We start from the raw sequence: 19,679 nt of genomic DNA, 5'->3' as shown, positions 1-19,679 counted from the left end.
TTCAATAACCACAGACCTTTTTCCAATGCAATGCAAGCATATTTGCATGTGGAAACAGTGATACGTATTGATACACCACCACAGAATTACATACAGGCAATCCTTTCTGCTGTACATTAGCAGCAAATGTGACAGGCTTCATCTACACAGCAGATGGTTGTTTTAGGAAGTCATTTTCCTTGATTACACTGTGAATACGTATGTTTTTATGACCCATAAACCATTACTGACTGACTGTTTTAGAATGAACAAACACATTCCTTACTATTGAGAGGGCATAAACCAGTTAGCATAATCCATGCCAACTCAATCCTCCTTCATACTGGACAGCTTTCTAAGTAACCCACCTATCAGCCAAGACAGGATCAGTGCATCAATGACAACTACAGCTTGTTTGGGGATGGGATCCAAGAGAATTTAAAAAACAGCACAAATGAATAATGCTTTGGCACTTAAGTATTATCACAACCAGATTCTCAGAGGCTCTGTGTGACTTTGGCTCATGTTCTAAACAGAAAACAAATCCTGCTTCTGTAAAGAACTGCAGGAAGCCATCAAATAAAACCTCATTGGACAGCAATAACAGTTTCACAGAAAAAAAATAACCAGTTCTGTGAAAGTTAACACATTCGATAGCTTTTCTCCATGGCTCGTTGATGACAAAGGGTTACTGCCAACTTGGAAATTCATGGTAATGAAATGTCAAACTAAAAAAGCAAATAACTAAAGTTTGGTCCCCCCCCCCCATAATGCTGCTGTTCTGATATTGAGAAATATGGCAGCCTTTTTTTGGGACACCACAGTTCTGTACCTCTTAAGACGAGAGTCGTGGTACCTGCAATGGACCACAGGGAGTGTTGGGACAGAGTTACATCCTACTCACCATTCAAAGAAGCGAAGCAGCACTCAGAAAAGAGAACAGATAAAAACAGGTTTGTGTTGGGGTGAAGTACTGTCCGTTGTTCGACAAAACAAGCCAAATGTGTATTTTACCTTATGCGGGTAAAGTACAACTCCAAAAGCCACTTTCACCTTCCTGCTAAACAGTAAGAAAAAAACAACACTGAGGAACTCTCACTCTCTACCCCACTTGGCTCATTTTTAAAACATGAAACCAATCCCACTTCTGTTAACAAGTCAAGCCAGCCATCAAATAAAACCTCATTGGATAACACTAAAAACTGTAGTCTTTCACCAGATCTTTATTTTAGAGGGGTGCTACACTTCATTCAAGGATCGGGAATACCTGATATGAGTGTCTAACATTGTACCGTTAAGTCACACAGAGTTGCTGAGAATCTGGTTCGATAATACATAAGTACCAATGCTTCTAAGAATTGGGCAAAATAGACCATGGAATTTACCTGTGTTTCTCGACTGTTTAGATTACATTTTATGTAAGTATACTAATACTACATATTACATTCCATGGAGTCATGTAACACAAGTTATGTACTTTGCAATAATAACGGAAAATTGTATTTTGTTTTAGATCCAAGCAGTACTGGCAAGTTGGTAGGAAGGAGTGGGAGCAAATGGGGCTCTCAGTGAAAGAAGACAACCAATTCTGGTAAGATGTGTTAGACACTGTGTTAAGTAATGTTTGCTTAGATACTGAGTGGTTTTCCCTATGTGAACAATTTCATATTTTACATGTAGCTTTAGGTAAGAAATCTAAGGCAACTGGAGTTGGTTCCATGTGTCAAACACTACAAGTAATGTTGAAACATAGTGGGCAAATCATTCCTTGAAGTGGGGAAGAGAGTTACTTGAGGAAAGTAAACTTCTGCAGAATAGCCATGTAAAGACTCCCAGAATAATAACATTAAAAAACTGTAAAAAGCCAGTTCCATTTTACAGAGGGACAAATTCCGGACTGCAATCATAGAAAACTAGGTAAAGCTGGTGACCTTGGGAGCAGGAGGTGTTAGCTAGAGGACTAGATTGAGCACTTGAACATCAGCTTGCCAATCTCAGGGAGGGGGAGGAACTGTGGCCCCACTTTACAACTGCCATCTAATGTAGGTTGGTGGAAAAGGAATAGAGTAAAAGCTGTGATGGATGCTCTGGCCCACAAGCAATGCATGGCTCTTAACTGGATATGAATCTAACGTGAAGAAACACACACGTACACACACACACACACACACACACACACACACACACACACACACACACACACACACACACACACACACACACACACACACACACACACACACACACACACACACACACACACACACACACACACACACACACACACACACACACACACACACACACACACACTTAGCCCATCCATCAGCCACCACTATGTGAGTTAGGAAAAAATAAAGGTACCCTTCTGGGTGATAACAGTGATCTCCAGCTCTCATCTCTCTCTCCCACTGCTTGCAGATCCAAGGAAAAAATAGGGAATAAAAGAGACAATGAGGAGTGAGGTCTAGTCATATGAGGCCTGATGCTAAACTGTGTGTACAGTCTGCATGGCAGCAGAGAGATATGCAGCCTAGATAATTTGCTTACTACATTGGTAAAAGCTTTAGTAGTGTTTTGCAAGTGAAACTAGCAAATGTGTTGTGATATGAATATACAGTGTGATGCCCCATCACTGGCCCAGTAATTAAGGAGCCTCAATCCTTGGCACTGGCAACAGTGGAGGAAGTACACACTGGGAGGATGACAAGTTGCACACACAGTATTTCCAGATGCAGCTGTCTGCAGCGAGTGCAATTTCCCTTTAGAGCACACAGAGACCACAGTCAGTCTGAGGCTGGTTTCTCCCTCTTTCTCCAGATTCCCAATTGGACTTCCCACTGGCACAGCTATAGAGTTGAGATCTCAGCTGAGTGGCTAAGTCAAGACCTCCAGCACACGCTCTATCCAACCAGTGCTTCGTGTCCCTTCCCAAGTAGCTGACACACACGCACTTTGAGATTTGATTTATATATAAACACACACACACACACACACACACCTGAGAAAGGCTGGCACAGGTTCACTAGCTATGCCCCCTTTTGCCCAGACTATAAGGTAGTTATTACTGCCACCAACCAACTCCTTATCAGCTACTTTAAGGCCCTTAACAAAGGGTGTCCATTCTTACTGTGTAATATTACTATAAATCCAAATGGTAGTTTGACCAAGAGCACGGCTATTAGGAGTGGCCCACACAGTGTCACCAAATAAATATCCAAATTCTCATAGAGCTTAAACATGCCTCACCAATATAATCCACAATGAAAGGTTTAAATATATTTAATAATAAATAAAAGAACAAGAACATACTCAGTAAATAATCACTGTTACATCAGAGTTTAAAATTACAGGAAATATTTAAAACAACATTGCATGACAGTCTCAAACAAAGAAAGCATCTAAGATATCCTTCACTATATTCCTGTCTCAATCTAAGAAAAATTACTGTGCCCTAGGTAACTTACAGAAAAACAAGCAAGCAAATGTGGTGAGTGGATGTTCTTGTCTGGTCAAAGATGAAATACAGGATGCACTGTCTCTCTCCAAGAGTTTTTAAATTAATATCTCAAATGTTACTGCTGGGTTAGCTTGCAGGATGACATCATCCAACATTAGTTCCCAAGCTAAACCCTCATTGGTAGAAACTGCCAGCCTTTAGCATCTATCTGTGAAAAACATATAGTCATTAGATCTTCACAGCTGCTGGAAGACATAAAACAATAAAACACTTACAAAACAATGCTGGAGGCTCCTTAGTTTCAGACATCCTGTCTCCTTGCTGCATTGAAACCATCTTTTATGGGGCAGTTATAAAATAATTTAATTTCAACAAATGTTCTGGTTTTGCAAGTTAACCTTCTATGTGCCATTTCCCACTATTAAAATATATACATTTACACAGTTACAATAGTTTATATACATTTCTGTTCTGTTCCAGTAGGGTACACAGTGGATGCATATTTAAGTTCAGTACTTTACAAACCTTTTCAACACACATTTCTGTACCAGCAGTTTGATATACAGACAACATGCAGTACTAATACATTTGTAACACAAGCATGTGAATCATGCTGATATTCACAACTGACATATGATTATTTACAAAATTCCAGACAACTGTGCTGGCACCATCTCCTTCTTTCACACTTCTATAAATCATATTAATATTCACAAATGACATATAATTATTTACAAAACTCCAGACAGCTGGGCTGGTAGTATTTTCCCTTTGTCACCCCCCCTCAAAGACTCAAGCTAGTTTTTCAAGTGACCCTTGAGAAACATTGATTGAGAGGGTTGAGCCTATCTGGGAATACCTTATCTCATTCCCTGTCTTGAGAGCCCATCTGCGTTGGCATTGCTAACCCCACTGCAGTGCTGCACTGTCATATTATATGCCTGCAACCTTGGCTCCACCTTAGTAACTTGGCATTTTGCTGGCTGGCTTGATGTAGCCATGTTAAGGGATTGTGGTATGTAACTACAGTGAATTTCCATCCATATAGATAAGGCTGAAGTTTCTGCAATACCCACACTATGGCTAGACATTCATTTTCTACAGCTGCATAGCATTCCTCCCTGAGTTGGAGCCTACAGCTGAGATATACCACTGGGTGGTCTTTTCCCTCTGAGGAAACCTGGCTGAGGACAGCCCCCATCCCATGGTTAGAAGCATCCACCTGCACAACAAATTCTTTGCTGTAATCTGGATTGGCTAACACAGGGGGTCCTCCCAAAGCTTCTTTAAGCTTCTGGAATGCCTGCTCATATGCTGTGGTCCACACTATCTTATCTGGCTTGTTTTTCCTTGTCAGGTCTGTGAACGGAGCAGCTATGGTACTATAATTGGGGACAAACTTTCTGTAGTACCTTGCTGTCCCTAAGGGGGTGGGGAGGGTGGCCTAATGGTTAAGGTGTTTGCCTTACAAACACAAGGTGCAGGGTTTGATTCTCACAAGGGATAATTGGCTAAGCTTAAAATGGCTCGCAAGGGCAGTTAGCTTAGTACTAACCTATGAACCTATGAACCTATGAACCTAAGAATGCCCTCACCTGCTTTCTGGTAACTGGATAGGCCATGCCTGGATGGCTTCCACTATGGCAGGTTCTGGCCTGATCTTACCACTCCCCACTCTATGCCCCAGGTAGGAGATCTCTGCCATACCCACCTGACATTTACTGGACTTAATGGTCAACCCTGCCCTCTGTAATCTGCCCAGCACCTCCATGACATGCTGAAGGTGCTCTTGTCAGGAATGGCTGTAGATGGCAATATCATCCAGATAAGCAAGGGCAAACTCTCCTGCTCCTCCTAGGATACAACCTACCAGCCTCTGGAAAGTCACTGGGGCATTTTTCAACCCAAAGGGCATCTTCAAGAACTCATACAAGCCAAAAAGAGTCACAAAGGCTGACCTCTCTTTAGCATTGGGAGTCAAGGGCACCTGCCAGTAATGCTTAGTAAGATCAGTAGTGGTAAGATATTTAGCCCCATCCAGCTGCTCTGGGGCTTCATCTGTCCTAGGCATGGGACAATCATTTGACTCTGTGTGACTATTTCCTGCCATCCACTACAAATACTCAGCACAAGGGCCTCTCTATCATGGTAAGGTTTCATCATGTTAACATGGTACAGTTTGTGCCACTGCTTCCTGCCTAGCAGTTCTACCATATAGTTAACATCACTGACGTTTCTTACCACTATGAAGTGTCCCTCCCAAGCTGCCTGCAGTTTGTTGTGTCTGACAGGAATGAGAACCATTACCTGCTGCCATACAGCATACTTTCTAGCTCGAGCACTCCTGTCTTACCAGACTTTTTCTGTTGTTGGGCTTCTGCCAGGTTCCCCTGGGCCAAACCCATGAGTTCCCTGAGCCTTGTCTTGAGGTTTTAGACATATGCCACAACAGACTTCTTGTGGGATTCACACTCACCTTTCCACTCATCTCAAATCAGATCTACAGGTCCCCTCACCCTTTGCCCTTACAGAAACTTAAAGGGTAAAAAAACCTGTGGATTCCTGGGGCACCTCTCTGTAAGCAAACAGATGGGGCAAATATTTGTCCTACTCCCACTTGAACTGGTGTGCATATCCACATAGCATGGTCTTTAGTGTAGAGTTTAACCTCTCCACCAGAACATTAGTCTGAGGATGGTAGAGGGTGGTCTTTAGGTGCTTCACCCCACAGTGCTTCCACAGACAATCCAGCAGGTCTGACATGAAATTGACACCTTTGTCAGTCAGTATAACTTCTGTGAAACCTACCCTGCTGAAAATTTCTAACAAAGCATTTACCACCTTTTCTGCCTCAATGGAGGACAATGCCACTGCCTCAGGATACCAGGATGCCAGGCCCACTGTTAAAATATATACATTTACACAGTTACAATAGTTTATATACATTTCTGTTCTGTTCCAGTAGGGTACACTGTAGATACATCTTTAAGCTCAGAACTTTACAAACATTTTCAACACACACTTCTGCACCAGCAGTTTCATATACAGACAACATACAGTTCTAAATACATTTGTAACACAAGCATATGAATCATGTTGATATTCACAAATGCCATGTGATTATTTACAAAATTCCAGACAGCTGTGCTGGCAGCATCTCCTTCTGTCACACTTCTACATAAATCATATTAATATTCACAAATGACATATAATTATTTACAAAACTCCAGATAGCTGGGCTGGCAGTATTTCACTTTGTTACATACAGAACAGCAAATTAGACTAGCTATGGGTCAGCAAGCATTTCATCATTCCTCAGACATTTTTATCTGAAAAAATATTGGTGCAAATTCTGCTTGTGAATATAGGCATTTCAGTATTGCAGGAAAATGAAGGAAAGGATAATATGGAGATGGTTAAGATTAAGACATGACCTGCACTGACATAGGAAGGATAAATGCTTAGGCTAAAACGGGAGTCTTAGAAGCAGCTAGACTTTGGTACATGTTATGTCAAGTAAACAATATTTTCACAATTACACTAAGCATTGTGTAGGATGAGAAAATTACTAAATACATTGTTGCAATCTATGGTTATCTTCATTATACGTGTAATGGTGTGCTTTAAATCTTCCTGGCTAATTTGCAAGTATTATGAAAAAACACTCACACTTTTGTGGATTCCATGGCTTGTTGACTGAGGGCAGTTGTCATTTCTTTTCATAACAGGATGGACTTGCAAGATTTTTGTTTCTGCTTTACTGATATAGTTATAAATCAACAGACCAATACATCCAAGACAAGGAAGGAAGCCTACTTATTCAGTGAATGGAGCAAGAGAAAGATTCCTTGCATTAATAATGAAAGTATGATGTTCCAAAACCCACAGGTGGGTACCACTCTGATATTTATCTATGCTACTCCTATGGCTACTTTTTACACATAGTACACGGAGCGACATCCCTAATAAACACATGTGCCTGCATTAGAACTCACAAAGCTACCTTAATGAGATGATCTCTCTGACAGAGTAGAAACAGGTGCAGATAAAGACCACAGGCTAGCTAAGCAACTTTTAACCTGGAAAAAAAAAAAAAGACTACATCTAGTTGAGTGTAACATACAATGTTTTCAATTATTTACAAAATGCAGTCTGGTATGCACTAGCTGAAACATATCAGCTCATATTTGATTACATATTACCCATTATATATGTAGAATGACGTCCTGTGGCACAAATGTTAACACCCCAAAAGTGATGATGTACCCCATTGGTAATGATGAGTAGTAGGAACTGGGGTGAAAAGTTATTATTGTGGAAAACAGGTCAGTACTTAAATTTCTCTCTTATAGGAGGTCTGATAAATGTACATGAAACTGTTTTTTTATTAACACTAAAACTTTTTGTTTAGACCTCAAACCATGTTAGATGGTACGGTATATGAAGCTAGGGCCCAAACATCCTAGGTTGCATCAAAGAAGATCCACAAATTTTAAAGCAATTTGAAAGAACAACATTCACAAAAGTAAAACAATGCTGGCAGAGTCACAGGAAGGGCAGGGCAAAGTGGGTGGCTGCTTAACAGCTTATAGACACTATTATGCAATTACCAGTGACAGCTTAGCAAACTGATCTTTCCTTTTAAAGGAAACAACAAGTTGTTAGGCTTAAGAAAAGTTACATTCTGATTATTTATATACAGCAGACATGAGGGTGCCAAGTGTGTGCTTTGCCTGGAGTGCCAAGTTCAACTTCATTGTTGTGACATTGGGCTTACATGCAGTTCCATGATTGTGAGCATGTTCCAAAGGGAGCACTGACTGAACTCTAGTGAAAGTGTTACAGAAGACAACTAATGTTTATGAATGATATCGTTTAAACCCATTCTTCTGTACCACTGTGACTGTGACTCTATGATTTAGTGGTAAAAATTGTCTTTTCTCTTCTCTGAAAACAATTTTTTGAGGATTTATGTTGTAGCTGTCTGCCATCACTGGTGTTTAGGAGACCCTCCTCCATTTTCCTCCCCAATGACTGAAGCCTGTCTGGCTTACACCTCATGGAACGAGACTCCACAAGTGAGGTTTTCTTTTCATATAAGCAACTGGGAGAATGGGCTGAGAGATTAGGACATCCTGTTAAAACTCCATATTGCCACATGTTATCAGCTTTTGTGTTATCCTTATCTACTTTTCCTGTCTAATACCATAAATGCAATACAGAATACAAGTAATGCTACCAAAGAGTCCTCGGTTTGCACTGAGAACTGTGAGTCCTTGACTGGAAACCTCATCCCCTCCACCAAAATAAATGAGCTGACGAAAATGCTGTCCAGTTCTTATCCCGTCTGACTCTCAGGCATTGGGTTTGCTAACTAAATCTGGGTTCCCTCTCTTAGTGCCACAAAACTGACAGTATGAGAAACTTTGTTGCTTTATGTAAATGACTTATACTTTGGGTCTGTCTTCTTATTCTGAATGCAAAAGTTTATGACTTATGATTCAAAGATGGCTGCCATTCTGTGAACACTGCTGATCTACATCTCTGCATATAACTTGAGGAAATCCAAACCCTGAAGTGATATTAAGAACCTTTAAACAAGAAATCTTGGTAAAAATAACTTCAACTTCACTTAATTAGCTTTCAAGAAGCGAATAAACCGAGGAAAAGTACAGTATCTAACAGGATTATCATAGATTAGCTGGCTCTGAAGAGAGTTTCAAACAAAGGAACTGTGTATACAGTACACTCTGAGCTCCAGTACTGATATAAAATGTCGAAAGAAGACAAAAATAAGGATATAACTACTACAAAAACTAAACTTTCAGAACTGCAGTCACCAGAAAAAGATGTAATTTCGAAAAGACAAAAAATTATAAAACAGCAGGAACAATCAAAACCAGGGACCAAAAATAAACCTGACCAAATGCTAAACATGGAAGATATCAAAACTGCTTTGTTACCTATTCAAGAAGCTCTGAAAGAATTAACTGCACAAGTACAAACCTTTGGAATTTCCTGTACTCAAATTCTTGAAAGAATGGACAAAACTGAAGCTCGGATATCAGAAAATGAAGATAAATTAACTCTGCTTGCAAAAAAATCAGATACACACGATCTGAATATTCTTGCTATTCAAGCTAAAATAACTGATCTAGAGGCGAGATCCAGGAGAAATAATATAATTATCAGAGGAATCCCGGAGTCTGTACAATATAATGACTTAATTACATCCATTACACAAATACTCACAATTCTTCTTAAAGACCCTGATATGACAAAACAAATAATCATAGAAAGAGCACACAGAGCTTTGATGGAAGCTCAGGCTTCGAATAGCCCAAGACCTGTGTATGTTAAAATCCTTAACTACCAAGATGTCAATAGAATTCTTACAACTATTAAGAAAAATGGGGGCTATGTTATGTGGAATAACAATAGAATTTCTGTGGCTCAGGACCTGCCTCTGCAAATCAGGCAAGCTAGACAATCATTATCTCCTTATTGCAAATTTCTCATTGAAAAACATAAAATTTCAAATGAAATATCCTAATATGTTAATATTTATAATTGATGGGTCTAGATATTCTGTTTCAACAAAAAATGAGGCAAAAACTACCTTTTTGAAACTTTTTAAGTCTTTACCTGCTTCAGAGACTTGATATGGCTTTCCGTTGTGACTGGCATGTCATCCGAGGTCGGATTCATCTGTTGCTGTGGCTTGAGGTCTTAGTATTCCTTTGTTTCGAAGTTTTGGTGCCTTAGGCCTCTTCTTGATCAGATAAGAGTTTGTTTTTTAAATCCTGGACATTAGCGAGTATCTCCCGAAGTTTTATAGCTTCCGCGAAGTCTGTTCTTCTACGAAGAGACAGGAAATGGCTGTGGTACTTCTGAGGGTGCAGTATTTACTGTGGTGCTTCCAGAAGTCCGCTTCTATTAAGGATCCCCCTTCGCAAACGTTTGGTCTGATTTCCAGGCTTGGAAATCTGATGTGAACTCTGTTGAACTGAGTAATGTAAAAGAAACAATAAAAGACATTGTCTGATATTAATTTAAACACATATTTACAAGTTGTCATACTTACATCTTCTGAAATAGTAAATTCTTGTAATTTTACAATATATCAAGGCTTAACAAGAAATCTATTTAAGGCTAAACCGTTATTGTTTTACTACTTCATAATTATTACTGAAAGGACTTAATCCCTTAATACCAATAATTTACACGTATATAATAACTACACTAGACATTATATTTAATTCTACCATATAGTAATGACTCATATACCACTAGATATATGTGATGTGTTTTTATACTCCTGATAATTCCTGATGTTAATAGTTAAAACATCAAGCTTGGCAGTACCTAATGGTACTAGTGGTTAGTCTTAAGCTGAAATGTTTAAATAATGAAGAAGTTAATACTGACACTAGAGAAGGTAGTTATTTCTTTTATGTAGATGCTTATATTATTATATTGCTATAATATATCAGGATGTTTCTTTTTTTTTTTTTTTTCCTCGCACCTGTTGTTTGAATAATAGAAGACAATGCTGACCAAGTACTGGATCCTCATCCTACTTTATGATTAATAGGTTTTATCATATGTGATTTGTATTGTTTAAATAGAGATGTGCATAGAAACTGAGCAAGCTAATTACTTATATACTTAAGAAATCTTTAGCTTTCTTTAATCGGTGAATATTTTTATCAAGATATGTTAGCTAGTACCTTTAAGTAGTTTCTTGCTAGTTAATCTGAAGTACTGAAAACTCTATACATGTTGCTGCATATTTCTTACATGATTTATTCAAAGAATAGTTAATATAAGAGATGTTGATGAACACTAGTGTTTAGTAGGGAATGTTTAGATTAGGCTTTGTAGAATTCATTTTAGTTTATATAGGTTCTGCTTATGGTATATATTTGAGTTATTATAACCTGAAGAATATACGTAGGTTTATGTTTTTAATCAATATAATTCTTTACCCTGTACAAGACCTATACATGTCCCGGTCCGAGGGTAGAGTGGGTAGGCACTGGTATTGGACGGGATTTCAAGAATGCTTCCAAACTATATATATCTTTAAAAAGTCTCTGATTACATTATACTTCCCCTTTTTAAATGTTTCTTACATTAAATATATTGAAATGTGGGAAATAGACTCATGGAACACAAAAGGGCTGCAGAACTTAAAGAAAAGGAAATTATTTCTTCATTTATTTTTGAAGGCTAGGGCATGTTTTATATTACTTCAAGAAACTCATCTAACTAATGATCAATGGGCAGATATCAAGAAAAGGAAATGGATTAGAGAGGTCATAGCCTTGGAAGGTAAAACTAATAGTGCAGGGGTAGCTATAGTTATTAAAAATCAATATCAAGGAAAAATTTTGGATTCTAAAATAGATAAAGAAGGAAGATGGTGCTATGTTATTCTGTCCTCTACTCTTCATGATAAACCTATTTTACTTCTTAACGTATATGTACCATGTAATAATCAGCAATTTTTCATAGCATCACTTTATCTGCTTTTAAATCAGTATAATAATTATTACATAATTATAGGAGGGGATTGGAATTCCTATCAGAATCCGAAATTGGATAGGTCTTGTCCACAAAGGTCATTTAATAGGCAAGCGGTGGTTGCACTAAGGGATTTAAAAGAGGATTTTCAATTATATGACCCTTTTAAATATCTAAATAATCACCTTAATACAAATAACTTTACTTTTTATTCAACGTGTCACAAAATGTGGTCTAGAATAGATTTCTTTTTGATTTCAGAAACAATGACTAATTTTGAACCATTAGTCTTTATACATGCTCGTTATTTATCTGACCATTCAAAAATTTCATTAAGTTTTTCTAAAGATCCTAGATATAATTTGCTACACAGGGGTTATAATTGGTCTTTAAATCCAAATTTGTTAAATAAAGAAGAAACAATACAGGAAATTATAGATGTTCTTAATCGCCTATTAGTTAAACTAGAGAAACCGCAACATCCTCCTGATATTGAATGGGCGACAGCTAAAGCACAAGTAAGAGGGATCTTTTTGCAAAAAGCCTCATATTACAAAAAATGCAAATTAGAGATGTACAAAAATTGGAAGATAAAATAAAATTACTTGATCAAGAGCTGATTCAGAATTATAACAGTTAAACAGAGATGGAACTATTTAAATGTCAAAAAGATCTTTTTTTAATTCAAAATAATAGGTTGACGTTTTATGAACATAAAATGTTAGAGAGATATGCCAATCATATTCAAACACCATTAAGGGCATTAGCTAGGATTATTAATCAATTGAAAACAGTATCATTAATCTCGGAAATACATTTTGACAATACAATATATTCTAAAACTGAAGATATTGTTAATATTTTTGAACGAATATACTCTAATATTTATGCTGATCAAAATGTTTCATCAATAGGTCTGATAAAGAATTTCTCCAAAAAATCAGTTTTCCAAAAATAGATGATAATTCTCAAAAAGATTTAATTAAACCTATATCGGATGAAGAAATAATATATATAATTAAACACTTCAAATCATATAAAGCACCGGGTCCTGATGGTTTGACTGCTGAATTCTACAAAACTTTTTGTGATATTCTTGGTAAAATACTCTTGCATGTACTTAATTACATAATTAATAATAAAATCAATGACCCCCATTTTAATGCGTCAAAATCTATTCTTATACCTAAAGTTAATGCTGATGCCCAAAATCCAGATAATTATAGACCAATTTCACTGTTAAATGTAGATATGAAAATTTTGACCTCTATTCTGGCTAATAGACTGGGAAAAATAATGAATCAAATAATATCTAATGAACAAGCTGGTTTTATAACTGCTAGGCAAACTAGTGACAATACATTAACACTTCATACATTAATTTCTTATGCTAAACAAAATAATTTAAATATCTACGCACTTATAATTGATGCGCAAAAGGCTTTTGATAGGGTTAATATAAATTTTTTGTTTGATACTTTACCATATTTTAATATACCTCATGAATTTATCTTAATGTTACAAATTCTATATAACAATCCTTACACAACTTTATATATTAATAAAAGCTTTTCTAAAATAATACAAATTAAAAATGGAACTCATCAGGGTTGTCCTTTGTCCCTTTTATTATTTAATATATACCTAGAGCCTTTATTTTTATATATTAAACAGAATGTATATCATAATGCCCCTATATTATATGGAATTAAAATATCTATGGCAGCTTTTGCTGACAATCTTAATATATACTGTACAACACCAATTTCAGACACTGACAAGTTACTAAAAGTGGTGGAGGACTTTGCAGCAACATCTAACTACAAAATTAATCTTAAAAAATAAACATATTTCCTTTAAAAACTCCCAATCCCTTTTCGCTTCTCCCATTGGTGGGGCAGGTAAAATCTGAAGATAAAATTAAATACTTGGGTATTACCTTTTCTACAGATGATAAAGATTCTTATATTACTAATATTAAATTGGTTTGGGATCACATATTATTTGATTTTAGGAGATGGAATAATTTAAAGTTACCTGTCTTAGCAAAAGTTTCAATTATTAAAATGAATGTTTTACCCAGATTATTATATATTTTTAGATCTGCTCGAGTTCCAATCTCTAAGAGGTTTTTTAAACAAATACAAAGGGAGTCAGCTAAATTTATTTGGGATCCAAGAAAGACTAGGATATCATATGATAAATTGATAACTCCAAAAAATAGAGGGGGATTGGATATACCAAATTTTGAAACTTACTACTTAATAATAAACTCTAACAGAATCTTAAGAATTGCTAATTACGGTACATCTAGTAATAAATGGTCACCAACGTGGGTAATTTTGAATTATAAACATATTTTGAATCTGAATATTAATCCCAAAACATTATCTTTCTTAGGAAAGGAAAAGTTTAAATTATATGATATAATGGATCACATTAAATTATATATAACATCAGTACAAAACTTATTTAATTCATTAAATCTCATGCAACATATGATGGTCTTCCAACCTTTTCATAGAAATCCTAACCTGAAAATTAATAATAAATTAATAAATCTTAAAAATGTCCCTTTTATGATTAATTTAACTTTACTTGATATATACCCTTACCTCAAATATTCAGCTAATGAAATAAGACAAGAAATGAATCTGCCCAAATCATATTTAGTTATATTGAGACAGATTAAGGAACTTTCCATAAGTTACTTTAAGGATTTCAAAATTAAAGATGAGGATTTAACAAAATGTTCAAATCTGTGGCAAACTCTTCAACAAGATGTTAAATTTATAGCAGCTACAAATAAATTAATAAAAGATTTCAAATTTCAGAATAAAGTTCTTTTGTCAAACAATTGGAAGGAAACAATGCCACTGATGGAAGAAAATCAAATACTAAAAGCAATTAACTTAACAACTAAATCAATTTCTCTTCAAAAGTTGATGTATACTCAGCTTATGATATTTAATAATGCTTATTATACACGCCTTAGCTTGCATAAATTCAACTCTAAAAAATCTCCAAACTGTCCATACTGTAAAGATCAATCAGCAGACCTTCTTCATATGTTCTGGAGCTGCAAATGTATTTATAAACTTTGGAACTCCCTAAGAATACAACTTCAAAAGATGGGCTATCAAAGTTCAACATTTTCATGGGAATTTATGATTTTACATATCCTTCCAAACAAGTTCTCTAGATCCCAAGTTACTATAGTTATTAATATTTTTTATTAATGAAACTATATATAGCTACTAACTGGTTAAATCCATCTCAAACGTCATGGGAAAACTTTAAGATTCTAGCAATGAGACATATATTAGCCCACAAATCACTCCTTAATGATCATAATAAAAATATCAATAATCCGAAAATATGGGAGCAAATTTTTAATATTATATTGGCGTAATACATTGAACCCAAGTTTACTCTGAGACATATATACCTTATAAGGGAAATTTAGTAATAAGTAAAAGGTTTAGATATTTGATCTATGTATAACTTTTTTTTTTCTCATGTGTTTTTCTATAATCTGTTGTCACAATTGGAAGCATTCATGTAAATATTGTATATATGTTATAGTGTTATTATTAGAAACATTAGTTGGAATTTATTGATATTTTTCTTTGTTTAAGTTTGCTGGAAAAATGGTAAAACAATAAAGATTTATTATTGAAAAAAATAAGTTTATTACTTATAGTACACCCTCATCAGTGGACTTACCTGAGCAGCTGAACTGTGCAACATCAGTACTATTATACTGTCTGAATGTGGGATGCAAGAGTTTTCCTATACAGTGCGCCTTCAACAGCTGTGCATTTATTCTAGTGTTAATTATGTGCAGCAGCCAAAAGAATTGTATTCAGTGTACTGCATTCATGTTGTCTGTTTTAGTTTTACATTTTTCTGTTTGTGAAAGAAGGCACTAGTCATAACAATAAAGTGCTCTAATGACCAAGGCTTCTTACATGGTTAAAAAAGACTTCACTGTTTGTCTTCCAGTTCTCATTTGACATACCTGCTGAAGATAACTTAATAATCAGCTTTCAGGAGGAGGACTGGAGAGGGAGCAGGTACCAGACTGAAGATGAAGAAAAAAATTCATCCAAGCAATTTCAGGATCAGAAGGAAGGCAAAAATGGATTTGCAGGCTTCAAGGTTTTTAAGGTAAGGTTACATCAGCTGCTCCACAATATAAACGACACTTTGATTTTATTGTTAATTCTACTGTTGTGTTACCTTCTTCATGGTTAAAACCTTGTACATAATTTTTACTGATTTTTTTTTAACTCAGTAAAAATAACATAGAAAAGACAAGAAAAAAATATATAATCCATCTGTTTAATGATTAGAATTTGACTGGTCAACCCAATTCCAAAGTAAGACCTCCAATATCCTTCATGGTCACTTCAATATTAGAACCGATAACCAGAAGTTCGCTAGCAACTATACTTGTTTACACTGGTTTACCAGAGTCATGATGGAGAAACTATGAAGTCCCATCAGAAAGATCTAATTTAGACTCATATTGTCAACATTTTAGTTCACACAAACAAACTGAAACCAAGAGCACTGAAAAGTGGTTATAAATATCTTACAAATGCATCCAGAATGCTTTCCACCAAGGGGCATTCCCACAGTAGATGGGATTAATTCAGCTAGCTTTTCCCATATTGTCAACTCACTAATAAAGTAGTAATCCCTTTAAGAATACTTTTGACAGTGAAACTTCCACTGAGCAATTAGCATGAAGTAAATGTAGGATTGTTCAACAAGCCCTTTTAGGGGCTTTAACTTCTCCCAAAGGAATTTTACTCCTTTGGCCATCAATCCCTGCATCTCTTTGTTCTACTACCAATGTGAGGGACAGGCATTACTTGTGTAAATCTCTGCATCTTCTGCACCAGAAGTAATTTATTATAATTCCTTAACAATGTCTGTGCATCTCACACACCTGCATACAGTAGGCAGTCCCTCCTGCAGTCACATGATGCATTTGCAATGTCCCCCATAAGTTTCTTACAGACAGTTTTTCTTTTCTTCAAGCTGCAGAAGTGACAGATGCTTGTACCTAGGTCTCAGAGATTCCTCACAAAGCAAATCCATCATGCCATGGCAGGATTCCCATCATATCAAAGCTCCAGAGTCAATTAGCAGCTACTTGCACATGTGCAGCTTAGTGGGCAGACAGTTCTCAACCTGTAGTGCTGCACGAAGAGTTACTATAGTCTGCTGTGTGTGCCACACAATTTAGTTGCCTTCTTCACTGTACACAAAATAAAAAAGGATGTCAAAATGACATATAAGCTATTTCTTCTATTCTACCTAAACATGCAAAGCCAAAAAGAACATCACAAGAGTGTGACTGAACCCTTCCCCAGGCAACTACAAACTGGGGGCCATGTCTCACATGCACTATATACAAGCCCTGTTCTTACGGTTTAGGAAATATGTGATCATGAGCTATTCACAGACTGGGGTGTGCATACTTAACAGTTGCTATAAAGATTATGACATCAATAGATTGTCACAGACAGTAGCAGATGCAGATGGAAGCAACAGCTTATGTGGGGGAGATAACACTGTTAGAAAGTTGCTTTGTTTATCAGACGTACTAATTAAGGGGATTTCATGGAAAGTTTTATTAATGGAACTCATGGATTTTGCACCATGGAAGATATATGTCCCATTACTCACTGGTAAATGCACTCAGTAGTTATGTACTTACAATGTTGTAACTTTCAGTGTATGGGTTGTTGGATTCAACCATGGTGCCTTCTACCAGAATTTTGGATCCGAGACTCTGACTCATCCCCTACCCATAATTCTGTATGATTTACCTCAGATCAAGTTTGCTGATTATTATAATAATATAACAGCTATGGAATGACTTAAAAAACCTACTGCTCTCAGAAACATGAGCTGGATCAAACAGGCAGGGTCTGTGTCGAGGCCTGTCTGAGCTCCAGAATAAAACAAATGGCAATTTGGAAGGAGGGAGGGATGTTGATCTGGACAAAATCTGGAACACATAGATCTAACTTTGTAACTGAAGAAACTTTATGGTAAGTATATAACTATTGAATCCAAGGTTGTCCATTTTCTTCCAATTCAGTGTTTGGAACAGATTCCCAAGCTGTTAACAAGACCCTGGATGCTCTCAAGGAATGACATTCCCGAGGATAGTAGAGCCAAAAGATGCATGAGCTCTAGATTGCTCATCCAATGTGTAACGAGACACAAAAGGTGTGAACTGTTGATCAAGTTGCTGCTGCACAGATGATACTAATAGAAACTCTTTTGATAAATGATGTAGAAGTGGCAATTGCTATAGTGGAGTGAGCCTTGGGCTTTGAATGCAAAGGCAAACCTCATGTTTTATAAACTAAAGAAATGCAGTCTGTCAGCCACATAGAAAGTGTGACCATTGATGCACGGTGTCCTAATTTAGTCTTGGCAAAGAAGACAAACAGAAGATCTGACTTCCTAATGTCTTTGGTGTGGTGCAAGTAAAATCTAAGCTGTCTGTGTGCATCTAGTGTATGAATTGTGTGTTTAACTTCAGTCGAATAATTTGGGAAAAATACTGGTAAATCAATGTATTGATTTAGATTTGATTCAAATGAGATTTTGGGGTAGATATGTAGGGTTCATTCTCAATGACATTCTGTCTTTGTGAAAAACTAGAAAAGGTGGCATGCATGAAAGCATTTGTAGCGCTGATCCCCATCTAACAGAGATAATGGCAATCAGGATGATTGTCGTTCAAGAGAGAGAGAAACTTCAAATCAGCTGAGTCCACAGGTTCAAAAGGTTTCTGAATCAACGACTGAAGTAACAACATTATATCCCATGGAGGAGCTGGTTCTCAAATAGGAAGTCCTAACAAAAAGGTTCCTTTGAGGAAAGCTTTAAATATAATTGGAAAAGCAATGGATGAGTCATTATGGCCTATGTGAAAAACTGAAATGGCAACCATCAGAACTTTAACAGCAGAGTACATGGAACCCTGGCAAATAAAGTTCTGAAAGAAATTGCAGTATTGAGGGAAGAGGAGCAGAAAAAAGATCTAATTCTTTCGAGGATGCCCAAATAGAAAATCTTTTCCATTTGCCCTTGTAAGTCTTTTTGGTTGATTCTCTTTGGGAAGAAGATGTAGTAAACCTCCAGACACTGGACCCAACCCAGTTTGGTTTTGTCAAGGGCAAGTCATGTCTACTCAACCTGTAGACTTCGAGAAGGTTGCCAAAGCAATGGATGAGGGCAAAATGGTTTACACTGCTTACCTTGACCTGGCCAAGGTATTTGACACAATACCCCAACTTAGGCATTGTGGACAAACTCAAGAGGTTAGTTACAGACCCTTATGTCACCTGGTGGATAGCCAACTAGCTCATAGACTGGACCCATAAAGTTAGAATTGGGGAGCCCACCTCTAGAAAGAGGCCAGTCACAAGCAGAGTCCCTCAGAGATTACTCCTGGGGCCGTGCCTTTTTGGCATTTACTTCTCTGAAGTGAAGGCCAATGTCCATGGCCTCTGGCTGACTAAATTTCCAGATGACTGCAAATTAGGAGCTGTGATTGAGTCCCACACTGACACAAATGTTCTCCAGGAAGGGCTAACACAGACAAACAACTGGTATCAGAGCTATGGACTAAAACTAAATGCTATGAAATGCATAATAGTGGTTTAAAAGAAGATCGGATTTG

At 36.7% G+C, this 19,679-nt stretch overlaps 1 protein-coding gene across 1 annotated transcript in view; it reads left to right on the top strand.

Annotated features, from left to right (window-relative positions):
* The window catches only part of LOC122806100 (calpain-5-like), a 177,296-nt gene that overhangs the window by 85,452 nt on the left and 72,165 nt on the right, over positions 1-19,679 (top strand). The window contains exons 7-9 of the mRNA XM_044076338.1: positions 1,493-1,570; positions 7,168-7,327; positions 15,971-16,135. Coding sequence (XP_043932273.1) covers positions 1,493-1,570; positions 7,168-7,327; positions 15,971-16,135 — 403 coding nt within the window. The remainder of the gene's footprint in view (positions 1-1,492; positions 1,571-7,167; positions 7,328-15,970; positions 16,136-19,679) is intronic.

This window comes from Protopterus annectens, chromosome 7.part0 (genome assembly GCF_019279795.1).
Source record: "Protopterus annectens isolate FY-2018-M chromosome 7.part0, PAN1.0, whole genome shotgun sequence".
Taxonomy (NCBI): domain Eukaryota; kingdom Metazoa; phylum Chordata; order Ceratodontiformes; family Protopteridae; genus Protopterus; species Protopterus annectens.
The sequence above is the reverse complement of the archived record's forward strand: the minus strand, read 5'-3'. Positions and strand labels throughout refer to the sequence as shown.